The 12567-nt window shown below is 38.4% G+C and overlaps 1 protein-coding gene across 4 annotated transcripts in view; it reads right to left on the bottom strand.

The window, feature by feature from the left end:
• LOC126297408 (RNA-binding protein Ro60-like) overlaps positions 1-12567 on the bottom strand; it is a 99328-nt gene that overhangs the window by 56894 nt on the left and 29867 nt on the right. For all 4 annotated transcript variants that reach the window (XM_049988168.1, XM_049988166.1, XM_049988169.1 and 1 more), the window contains one exon: positions 1127-1313. In XM_049988168.1, the coding sequence (XP_049844125.1) occupies positions 1127-1313 (187 nt within the window). The remainder of the gene's footprint in view (positions 1-1126; positions 1314-12567) is intronic.

Genomic DNA, 12567 nt, shown 5'->3' with positions numbered 1-12567 from the left:
TCCATTTTTTCTGAAATGGTTTGTTTGTCTGTACAAGTACATCACATCTACTGAGGTCTGTCCCATTCAGATAATTCCTTGGTTGTGTCTTGTTCTTTTGTCTTAAAAGTATAGTTTCCTTCCCACACTGTCTTATGCTGAATAGAAATTAACATCTAATATATCCAGATACCATGACAACAAACAAGAGAAGGAATAATGCCTTTATGCATATTCACATGGTAATAAATGATACAGCCTTCTCAAATGACTCTTTTCACTCTGCAGCTGAGGGAGCTGCTGCTCCTTTTGAGCCGTCAGTCTTGTGATTGGTTCGATGTGGCCCACCTCTGAATTCCTTTCATGCCAGCCACTTCATCGTAAAGTAGCATTTGCATGCTACATCCTCAATTATTTGTTGGATGTATTCCAATCTTTGTCCTCCCCTACAGTTTTTACTCTCTAAAGCTTTGTTTGGTACCATGGAATTTATTCCCTGAAGGCTTAACCCATGTCGTATCATTCTCTCTTTAGTTACTGTCAGTGTTTGCCAAAGTCCCCCCCCCCCCCCCCTCCAATTCTCCGAAGAACCACCTTATTTCTTATCTTATCAGTCCATCAAATTTTTAATCATCTTTCTATAGCACCACATCTCAAAAAAGTCTCAAGGCTCTTCTTTTCCGTTTTTTCCACAGTCCATTATTCACGACTATACAATGCTCTGCTCCAGAGGTGTATTCTCTGAAATTTCTTCCACAGTTTAAGGCTGATATTTGATACTTCTGTTGGCCAGGAATGCCCTCTTGCCGTCCGAGTTATTTAGGCATCACATACAATCTGCCATCACAGTTTCAATTCTGCTAGCCCTGTATGTACACAGCAGAGCTTCTAAAAACTTATGAAAGTATGTGCTAGTACAGGCAGAACTGAAGCTGATAAGGTAAGCCATGAGTTGTGCGTGGATACCTTAAGCACTATGAATATTTCTAGTGAAAGACAAGGATCTGAAATTGAGCCCAGTCCAGCAGACAGAAAGAACCTTTCATGAAATTTTAATATTGCCTTCTTTCTCATTCTTCAGTTTTCTTTCCTGGGATGCCAACTCTTAAAATATACCCAACTCATAGATGGCAATAGTTGTATTTACCTGTTGTTGGTTTCGACAAATCAGTTATGTACTTCACAAAAGCAAAAAATGACTTTGGTGTCTTATACACTGTTTCAATAGCAGCGTAGGCTGCTCGGCGGACTTCTAATGACTGACTCTGCTTCATGCATAACACCAATGCAAACAAGATGGCTTCTGGTTCAGCGGAGTAACCACCATTGTAAGCCTGAAATATAACAAGACAAATAGCCTTTTGTTGAAAAAGTATGAGGCAAAAACACTTGCATACCACACAGTTACTTCAGGAAACCTTATCTATTTTTTCAAAGTTCATATGCGATACTAATAACATGTGTTAGAATAGCATATGCTACCAACACACTGATATATCAGGCATTTAATAAAAAGGACGTAGTATTAAGAAACTATATACTAGAAATAAAGATAACTTATGCGAATCTGAAAATTTCACAGAGAGTAAAGAGTTATATAAGAAATTTTAAAATTGTGTACATAGCTGGAGTGACAACAGTAGTGTGAAATCTTCATGAAGAAATAATAAGCAGGAAATTAGTTGTAAAATGGAAAGCTTATTTAAGAAGGGGCACTAGTAATATCCACCAGGAGAATGCACATTAGTGAATGAACATTATTTTGCTAAACTTGCTTAAATTGTTAAAATTTAAATTGTGACATTTAAAATCAGATCATACTTAGTTATGTAGGTATGTGAAATTTACAAAATGGCAATAAATAATAACCTACCATCAAGAAACGATTACTGTAGTTCACACAAATTACAGAAACTGTGAGATAATGTAAATAATATCCAATACAATAAGAGCAGTGAGGAGGGGAAGAAAATGGGGGCTAGAGGGAGGGAAATGGTACAAATGTGTACAACTAAAAAATACAGCATATCTGATAAATTGTGAACATCAAAACCTCAAGAAATACATTGATAGGGAAAGCAAAGATACAGATTTGACATCTTAGAAGTATTTGAAATTTTTAAACAGTTTGCTCACAAAGATGGATCCATTTTAAATGAACAGGTGCAACTCAAAAATAGAAATTTTGTAGATATTTTCAGACCCCCATTTTTGTTAATGTAAAAGAGAAGTGACCCAATCTTCCATATAACTGTTGGATATGTCATTTTTCTCATCTGTCCATGGTGGTGATTCTCTGCTTCTTCTTTCTTATGACATTAATGTATTTCTTGAGATTTTTATGGTCACAATTTCTCAGATATGCTGTATTTTTTAGTTATACACATTTGCATTATCTTCCCCCTCCCCCCTGGTCTAATTGTACTGTATATTATTTACATTATCTCATGTTTTATGCAATTTGATTTACTACAATAACCTTTTCTTGATGGTAACTTATTATTTATTGCCACTTTGTTAATTTTCCATATGTACATAGCTAAACACAATGTAGTTTTTAACGTCATAATTTTTTAAGCAAGTTTAACATATTAATGTTCAATCACTAATGAGAACCCTCCTTGTGCATACTACTAGTGCCCTTCTCTCATCAGAAGCTTTCCTTAGCCCAAGTGTTATGCACACAGTGCTAGTGCATAAGTTGTACATTGGTGAGGTACTACTCAAAGACAACCACCACGTTGAGCATGTTTTTAATATTATAGAGGCGAAACTATATATTTTAATGACACCTTTTGACTATTTTTTTATGCAACTCTGCTACAACATGTCACCCAATAAGTACAAATAATTTTTGTATCCGTAATGAGTTACTATTGTTCCTGTGGATATACAACTGAACATGTATTCACTTTTAACCTGTTTAGGTTGTCACAAATTTCCTTCTGAAGATGTTTTTATAAATGTTGAAACCATGGTCAAGGGGTTTAAATAAACCTCTGTACTGAAACTGATTGGCTGCTTATTATTTCTTCACAAAGAATAATTAGTATGGGGGGGGGGGGGGGGGGCTGAAGTAGAAAAACATAGCGTAAGTGACTCAAATACACTGCTAACAGCAAAGATAGTCAAGCAATCTTTAAAATAACAGTAAAATAAACCAGTAAACCAGCTTTAAGTGAAAAATGTTGCAAGCAGAACAGCTGAAACAGAAATGTGAACAAGCTGACAAACAAAAAACTTTACTCGTGTAAAATTAAAATTCAATGAAAATGCTACAAGGTTCAAGCTCACATAAAAGAAGCAATGAAGGGACTTCAGAAGATTTACAGTAAATTGACACAAATTCTCACAAATCACAATCAGATAAAAAATCTACATTTTGCATCTATGTGATGCAATTCTTAATTTTAATTATTTATGTGGGGGGAGGTGCGGTGAAGAGTTTAAAAAATGTGACACACGAGTTTAGTTCATGCAAGCCAAATGTTGGCTTGACAAAAATATTAACGGTGAATTTCTATATCTTGAGAATATCCCTGACATAGCAACATCAAGTAGTGTAGACTAATATATAAAAGGGACTACCACAGATAAAATTAAAATCAAATACTTCCAGCAATGAAGTACTTTATCTCCTGCCTGTTTAATTCTATCACTTAATCAACACAAGGAATATCAAGAAGTCCCTACCATGTAACTAGTGGAGGGACAAGAATCTAATAGCACAGATGCAGCTGCAATGACATGTCCTAGTCATTTTATACATTGTATCACGACGACGTAAAACTTCCTGGTAGATTAAAACTTTGTGCTGGACCAAGACTCGAACCCTGGACCTTTGCCATTCTCAGGCAAGTGCTCTACTGACTGTGTTACCCAAGCATGGCTCACGAGCCATCCTCACAGCTTTACTTCCACCAGTACCTCATTTCCTATCATCCAGACTTCACATAAGCTCTCCTGCGAACTTGCAAGACTAGTACTCCTGGAAGAAAGCATACTGTGGAGACATAATTAGTCACAGCCTGGTAGAGCACTTGCCCCTGACAGGCAAAGGTCCTGAGTTTGAGTCTCAGTCTGGCATACAATTTTAATCAGCCACGAAGTTTCATATCAGTGCACAATCCGCTGCAAAGTGAAAATTTCATACATGATGAAGTAGTTTACTGAATCACTCTGGCTATAAGGGCATACTGTCATATAGTCACAAGAATTAAATGTTTTAGGATCTGCAACAAAAATTAACGTGAAAGTTATAAAGCCGAGTCCAAGAAAGCAGTGATTGGGGGTTGATCGAACACTACTTTTAAAGTGGACTAATTATGGAGGTGATTGGCTACTGCCTTTATCTGATCTGATGTGTCACATAACTGTACAATGTGGACGGCTAGCTACCTGTCCCATCCCAACAAGACTAGAGCTGCAAGTATGTAAATGCTTGAATGTATTAATATTTTTTCCTTGTGCATAAATTGTAACACCATGACATCATTGTAAAAGTGATCCAAACATGAATTAACTTTACTAATTCTTCTTATCCTCCTCCTCACAAATAACTTTGTAAGGGGAAGGACGTTAACCATGTGCTGAATTACAACCTGCAATTTTCTAAGAATAGTAAGGAGGCTTCGAAGCTTAGCATTCCTCATTACAATTAACAGTGTCGAATGACCTAACTCTGAGGAATATTGAATAGGTCCCAAATTTTAAGCTTGTAATTACAAAACTTGCATTCAGCAAATATAAATCACTTCTTTTCTTCAAGCTGTATGCAGGAGGTTTCTACCCACAAGATTTGCACAGCTTACCTCTGTGTCAGCACGAATCACACCACCATCAAACATACAGAGTAATACAAAATGTACACTGGACTTTTAATTATGGGACACTTATTACTAAAGTAAATCTCATCAAAGAATAATATAAAAAATATTTGAACAACAGAAGATCTAGCAATGCTGAAACTGGAAGAAGGAAGGAACTCTAGTAGTCCAGTACTCCAGACATATAGAAAGACTTTTAGAGTAACAGCAACATTATATGTGTGACACATAGATTTGCTCTCCACTGCTGTGTCTTCAGGGGTCGTGGCAAACATGTCACATGGGAACGGCCAATGACCCGCACAGTAAATGAACACCCAGCCTGGCAGGTGGATTGGAACTTTGTATCTTGTTACTGAAGCCTCTGTATATTGATTTTCTGATACAATTGTTATTTTGCTTTCCAGACCTGGACTGACTTGGAACTCTGTGTGATTGAGTGTTGCTGTCTAAGATAATGCTGGCTTTTATTGCAAAGGAAATCGTCAATATGGAACTCAGTCATTTAGTGACATCAGATGTTGTGATGATAACTGCTCCTAACCAATGGGAGAGGCCCATGGTAGTAATTAAAAAGTCAAATGGCACAATTCAGATTTGTGACAATTTTAAAGCATCTATCAATGCTCACTCTAATATAGATGTTTATACAATCTCACATTCAGAAGAGCTACTAGCTAAGTTATCAGGGGAGTGGTTCTAGTCTAAGATAACTTTAGCTGACACTTCTCTGCAATTACCCTCAGATGTAGAATGAAAGCATTTTACCTTAATCAGTTCATCAGAGGAAATGATTACCTTTTGGTGTTGCAAGTACACCCACAGCAGACCAGCCTACACAGGAGGTACCACAAGCTGTGAAATATGTAAATGACACAGTAGGTACTTGATCTACCCAAGAGCAACAGCTCAGCAATACTAAATGAGCTATTTAGCTAGTGGATTCAAATGTAAATTAAGTAAGTGTATTTTTTCCAATCAACTTTGCAATATCTTGGCTACAAAGACAGCAAAGATGGTTTCAGGCTCATCTCAGTTTATACTGAACAACTGTCAGTCTCTCTATCACAAAGATCCGAAGGAGTTCCAGTTGTTCTTGGGCAATTATTGTGGCAATTTTATACCAAAAGCCACACAAATATTATAACGCCCTCAATTAGCATAAAAATAGGGAGTAAAATTTCAGTGGTTTATCACATGTCGGGCAGACTTTCTTGAAAATGAGAAAGTGTTTAATGCCTACTCCTTGTCTGGCCACATTTACGCTAGGAAAATATTTACTCCTGCTGACAGATGCTTCATAATTTACAAGAAGCACTGTTTTACCCCAATTTCCCCAAATAAATAGAACAACCGAATGCACACACATAAAAAATTGTAACAGTGACACAGAGGCATTACAGCTAAACACAAAATGAGGCACTGGCTATTATTTACTGTAGCAAAATAATCATTATTGTAGTATATGGAGAAAAAATTCAATCTGGTCCTGGACCACATGTCACTAATTCTGCTTTCTGGACAGCAGCAAACCTACCAGACATGCACATGAAACCAGATGGATCTGTCATGACATTTATCTTCATAGCCCACTACCAATCAGCCATGGGGCTGCCTGCAGATTGACTATGCAGGCCCATTGGAGATGGCTATGTGGTTGCTTGTTATGAGTGTTCTCCAACTTGCTATACATTGTCCAAATGTCATTAGCAGCTACAATCTGGGCACTAGTGATGATCATTGCCAAAGCAAATACAAATCATCATACTTGACATTGCCCTGATGTTCACATTAGGCGAGCTCTATTCCTTTCGCCAAAGGAATGACATACCACTGGTCTTTTTTATGCTGTGTGAAACTCTAAAGCAGCTGAGTTGCTGCATGGGCACAGACATCATACGCTTTTTGTTCCGCTGTATCGGATCAAGTGAGCTCAGTCATTACACAGTATTTGCATTACCATACCCATCCACTCAAGGCCATTGCACCTGACTGCAGAATGATTTTACCGCTGCTAACAAACATTTCGCGTAAGGACCACAAAGGCAAGATAAGAGAAATTATGGTTAATACAGAAGCACATATACAGTCATTTTTCCCTTGCTCCATTTGCAAGTGGAATAAGACAGGAAATAACTAGTGGTGGTACATGGTACCCTCAGCCATACAAAATACGGTGGCCTGCAGACTACGTATGTATACGAGGATACAACAGGGTGGACGCAAGGGGTTGTTAATTGTCATGGGAGTAGCCAGTCATTTGAAGCAGCCAGACAAGGACACTTCATGCAACATCAAAAACAGCTACAGCTGTGACAACTAAATTACACTACACTCCAAATATGATCTTTCCAGGATCCAAGTATTCATCCAAGACCACAACCACTGCCGGCTATGGCTCCCAGCAGGTCCATGTTCATACTGCAACCTCTCAGACTGTCACACAGTCTCGCTCAAGACCCTTGCCTCCATTTACTTACTTATTTATTTATTTATTAGGGTTGGAACTTTAATAGTGGCAACTATTTATTTACAGTTCGTAGAAAATAGGTACGTGTTTCAAAGTTTTACTGACCTTCAAAGTAGTCACCAGCATTGTGTATAATCCGTTGCCAGCGGTGTGGAAGTTGTAGAATACTCTTAGCAGTGTCAGTTGTGTTGACAGTTCAAGCGGTGCAGTCTATTGCCCAATTGCAGAAAGTGTCAGCATTTCTGTCTCTATGCTGTTAATTTTTGGAACACAACCTACAACCAGCTTAGAGACGGAAGTGAAGACACTTTCCGTAGGACATGACCATCATTTTGCAGAACAATTCTCAAGCATGTACAGTGCAAACTGTTACTGATTTGTTTGTTTGATGGGTCTGCTAAGTGCTATACCACCTACTGCACTCCCGTGACTTAAGCCCTCGTGAGTTCAACTGTATTTCTAAACTGAAGTAAACAGTTCAAGGCATTTGCTTCAGAACTGCTACAAATTTGTCAGGCAATGGACCGCACTGCTCGAACTGTCAACACAACTGGCACTGCTAAGAGTATCCTACGACTTCCACATTGCTGGCAACGGGTTGTACACAATGCTGGTAACTACTCTGAAGGTCAGTAAAACTTTGAAACATGTATCTATTTTGTACAAGCTGTAAATAAATAGTTGCTACTATTGAAGTTCCAGCCCTCTTATTTATTTACACGTCAAGTTCCATAGGACCAACTTGAGGAGCAAATCACCAAGGTCATGGAACATGTCAGTACATGAAATTACAACACAAAACTAATAACCAATAAAAATAAAATATTTATGAACCCAAAAAGCCATAAGATGAAGTAAATGCAATCAACAATCTAACATAACAATCAGCTTAATTTTTCAAGGAACTCCTCAACAGAATAGAAACAGTAACCCATGAGGAGACTCTTCAGCTTCGATTTGAAAGCGCATGGATTACTGCTGAGATTTTTTAATTCTGGTGGTAGCTTATTGAAAATGGATGCAGCAGTATACTGCACACCTTTCTGCACAAGAATTAAGGAAGTCCGATCCAAATGCAGGTTGGATTTCTGCCAAGTATTAACTGAGTGAAAGTTGCTTCTTCTTGAGAATAAACTGATATTGTCAACAAGAAACGACAGTCAAAATACCCAGACTAGTGAACAGGGGTCAACAAGAGGTTTGCAAACTTACACCACTTATTGCCCAAACCGCCCATTTCTGAGCCAAAAATATCCTTTCAGAATAGGAAGAGTTACCCCAAAATATAATACCATATAACATAAACGAATGAAAATAAGCAAAATAGACTAATTTTTGTGTCGAATTATCACTTGCCCCAGATACCGTTTGAATAGTAAAAATGGCAGCATTAAGTCTTTGAACAAGATCCTGAATGTGGTCTTTCCACAACATAACACCTAGAAATTTGAACTGCTCAGTTTCACTAATCATACGCCCATATGGTGAAATTAAAATGACAGGTTTTGTTGAATTGTGTGTTAGAAACTATAAAAACTGAGTCTTACTGTGATTTAGCGTTAGTTTATTTTCTACAAGCCATGAACTTATGTCATGAACTGCACTATTTGAAACTGAGCCAATATTGCACACAACAACCTTTACTACCTTGCTAGTGTCATCAGCAAACAGAAATATTTTAGAGTTACCCATAATAATAAAGGGCATATCATTTATATAAATAAGGGACAGGAGTGGCCCCAACACTGATTCCTGGGGCACCCCCCAATTTGACCGTACCCCTCCTTGCCCCCCCCCCCCTCCCCCCTCAGACCCCACATCACAGCCATTCTGGACACTGTGAATAATGACCTTTTGTTGTCTGTTGTTGAAGTAAGAGGTGAACCAATTGTGAGCTACTCCCTGTATTCCATAATGGTCCAACTTCTGGAGCAATATTTTTTGAGCAACACAATGAAACACGTTAGTTAAATCAAAAAATATCCTTGATGTTCAAAACCTTTTGTTTAACCCATCCAGTACCTCAGAGAAAAGAGAATATAGCATTTTTCAGTTGTTAAACTGACTTCTAAAGCCGAACTATACATTTGATCAAATTGTGTGATATAAAATGACCAATTATCCTTACATACACAGCCTTTTCAGTAACTTTAGCAAACAATGATGGCATAGAAACAGGTCTAAAATTGTCTGCATTATCCCTCTCCCCCTTTTTATAAAGCGGCTTTGCTATTGAGTACTTTAATCGTTCAGAAAACTGACCATTCCTAAAAGAAAAATTACAAATATGGCTATGTAAGGTGCTAACATGGGCAGCACAGTACTTTAATATTCTGCTAGGATCTCCAGCATATCCACGAGGAGAGTCTTCAGTGATTTAATCATTGATTCAATCTCCCCCTTGTTTGTATCACAGAGGAGTATTTCAGACAGCAATCTCAGAAAGACATTTGCCAAGAGTGTTATATGATTCCCTGTAGAAACTAAATTTTTATTTAATTCACCAACAATGCTCAGAAAATGATTGTTAAATACTGTATATATATATATGATTTATCTGTAACAGAAATATTTTTACTACGAACTGATTTTATATCATCGACCTTGTGCTGCTAACCAGACATTTCCTTCACAACTGACCATATGGTTTTAATTTTATCCTGTAAAATAGCTATTCTATTTGCATACCACATACCTTCCTAATAACATTTTTATGCACCTTACAGTACTGTTTGTAATGGGTTACTGTAGTTTGATTGTGGCTTCTAACATTCTGATATAATTCCCACTTTGTTCTACACGACGTCCTTATTCCACTAGTCAGCCACCCAGACTGCCTTTTTACTGCTAGTACCCCATTTAGAATGTTATAATGGAAAGCAACTCTCAAAGAGCAAAAGAAATTTGTTCAGGAAAGCATTATATTTGTCACCTATGTTATTGGCACTATAAACATCCTGCCACTCTTGTATTTTGACGTGTTTTAAAGAACTCTCTATTGCAATTGGATTAACTTTCCTACATAGTTTGTAATTGTATGTGACATTTGTTTGAGTACAAAAGCCTTTTAGAGTTAAAATTTGTGCATCATGGTCTGAAAGGCCATTCACCCTTTTACTAAAAGAATGCCCATCTAGTAATGAAGAATGAATAAAAATATTGTCTATGGCTGTGCTACTGTTCCCCTGCACCCTAGTTGGGAAGAAACACAGTCTGCTCAGATCATATGAATTTAGGAGATCTATCAACGTCCTTTTTCTTGCACAATCATACACAAAATTAATATTGTAGTCACCACATATAACTAATTTTTTGGTACTTCCTATAAAGTGAATCAAGAACCTTCTCTAGCTTGAGCAGAAATGCTCTGCTGTCAGAGTTAGGGGACCTATAAACAACAACAATTAGAAGTTTAGTTTCACTAAATTCAACTGCTCCTGCACAACATTCAAATATCTGTTCAGTGCAGTGCTGTGATATGTCTATAGACTCAAATGGAATACTGTTTTTTTTTCTTTCTTTTTTTTTTTCTTTGTTGCATACGTACATGGCCACTCCCCCACTTCAAAGGAACTCCTTGAAAAACAGGCAGCTAATCTGTATCCCAGTAAAAGAAGTCTCTGAATTGTCAAATTATGTAAGTGGCGCTTCAATATACTAACAATTTCGGAGTCAACATCTATAAGCAGTTCACTAACTTTATCTCAAATACCTCTTATATTTTGATGAAATATGCTAATTCCTTCTCTACTTGGAAACATGATGTCCCCTGAAGGTGATTCCTTAGTTAGAGGAACTTCCTTTTAAACAGGTATACCTATCAGCTGACTTCAATCTGAAAAGAGGTGCAGCTATAACACCAACTACTACAGGAATTTTTCCATGAGTGATCGCACCACCACCCACTACACGGTCACCTGTAAGCTTTGCCAGCCTACCCTTTCCTTACCACTTAAGGTGCTCATCATGCCTAGTGAAACTGATCTACTGATAGACTCAACTGGCACCACCGCAATGTGACCCATGCCCTCTGCCATCAGTGCCTTCTCCAGTCCCATGTTAACGTGCCCAACAGCCGCATTATGATGATGCCGATCATGACGCTGAAACAGTTGCACGAAATGCACATCAGTGCCATCAGTCTGAGTAGCTATGTTTACCAGGTCACCACCTACATCATATTCCCCGTCCCTATCAAGACCGTTCCCTGCTCCACCCACTATCACTACCTGATCCTTGTTTGTAAAATTCCTACATAACTCCCCTGTGCTGTCAGGTGACTGAGCCAATCCTGCACTAGGCTTCACAATCCTGGCGACCTGGTACTCACTCCCCAACACTTCCTGCAACTGCAGGCCCACACTCCACCGTGTGAACTACCTAGCAACAGAACCTTCTTCTTTCTGTTACGCTTTGTAACTGACTTAGGTCTCCTAACTGCTGAGAACTGATGCATGTTTCCTACACCTACAGCTACAAGAGGTTCCTCTCCACTCATCTCTGACAGTTGGTCAAACCTATTGCATATACACACAGGCAACTGTTTGAATACCTCCACCTCCTCCTAGCTGCCTTCTTGCCAACTGCCTGTTCCCATTCCCCAGCACCCTTCACCCTCCTCAACCTATCTAGTTCCTCCTTTTCCTGTTGTAACTGCACCTGAAGGGCATAGATCTTATGCTCTTACTCTTCTATCAACATATTTCTACTACAGACTCTGCACTTCCAGGAGAGGATATTGCCAGAATGCCCATTGGCTTCCCCACTTCATCCCTCGCCCCTCCTCCCTCCCCCGCCCCCCCCCCCCCCCCCAACGAAAATACTTTGAACAAATACCACACTGTAACCCACTATTCACAAACCTGCGACAGGGCCCACACTTCTCACTCATAGTAAAATTTTACAGTTACTGAAAAAAACAATAAGAAACGAAAGCTGAAAACTAAAGCCCAAAATTTACTACACAACTCCAACACACAGAAAAAACTAAAAAAACACAGTGAGCAAACATTTCCAAAAGTTTATTAAATCATTATTTCGCCACAAACAGCACAAAACACCATTGGAAACTATTAGTTTAATAACTGTCTAAGAGTGTACAAACAACTTTGTCATTACTTAGCTTCATAACCGGTACAGCTGCAACAGCATGCCACAAAATGTAAACACACTACTGAGGCATGAGACTTGGAATAGAGACACAAATACAGCTCCCACTCCTGCCATACGCCCACCATGGCCAGACCATCATGGAAAATTAACTATGAGGAGCCTATCGAGATCAAATCACTG

The sequence above is a fragment of the Schistocerca gregaria genome, chromosome X, assembly GCF_023897955.1.
Source record: "Schistocerca gregaria isolate iqSchGreg1 chromosome X, iqSchGreg1.2, whole genome shotgun sequence".
Lineage (NCBI taxonomy): Eukaryota > Metazoa > Arthropoda > Insecta > Orthoptera > Acrididae > Schistocerca > Schistocerca gregaria.
Note: the sequence above shows the minus strand (reverse complement) of the source record. Positions and strands in the feature narration are given on the sequence as shown.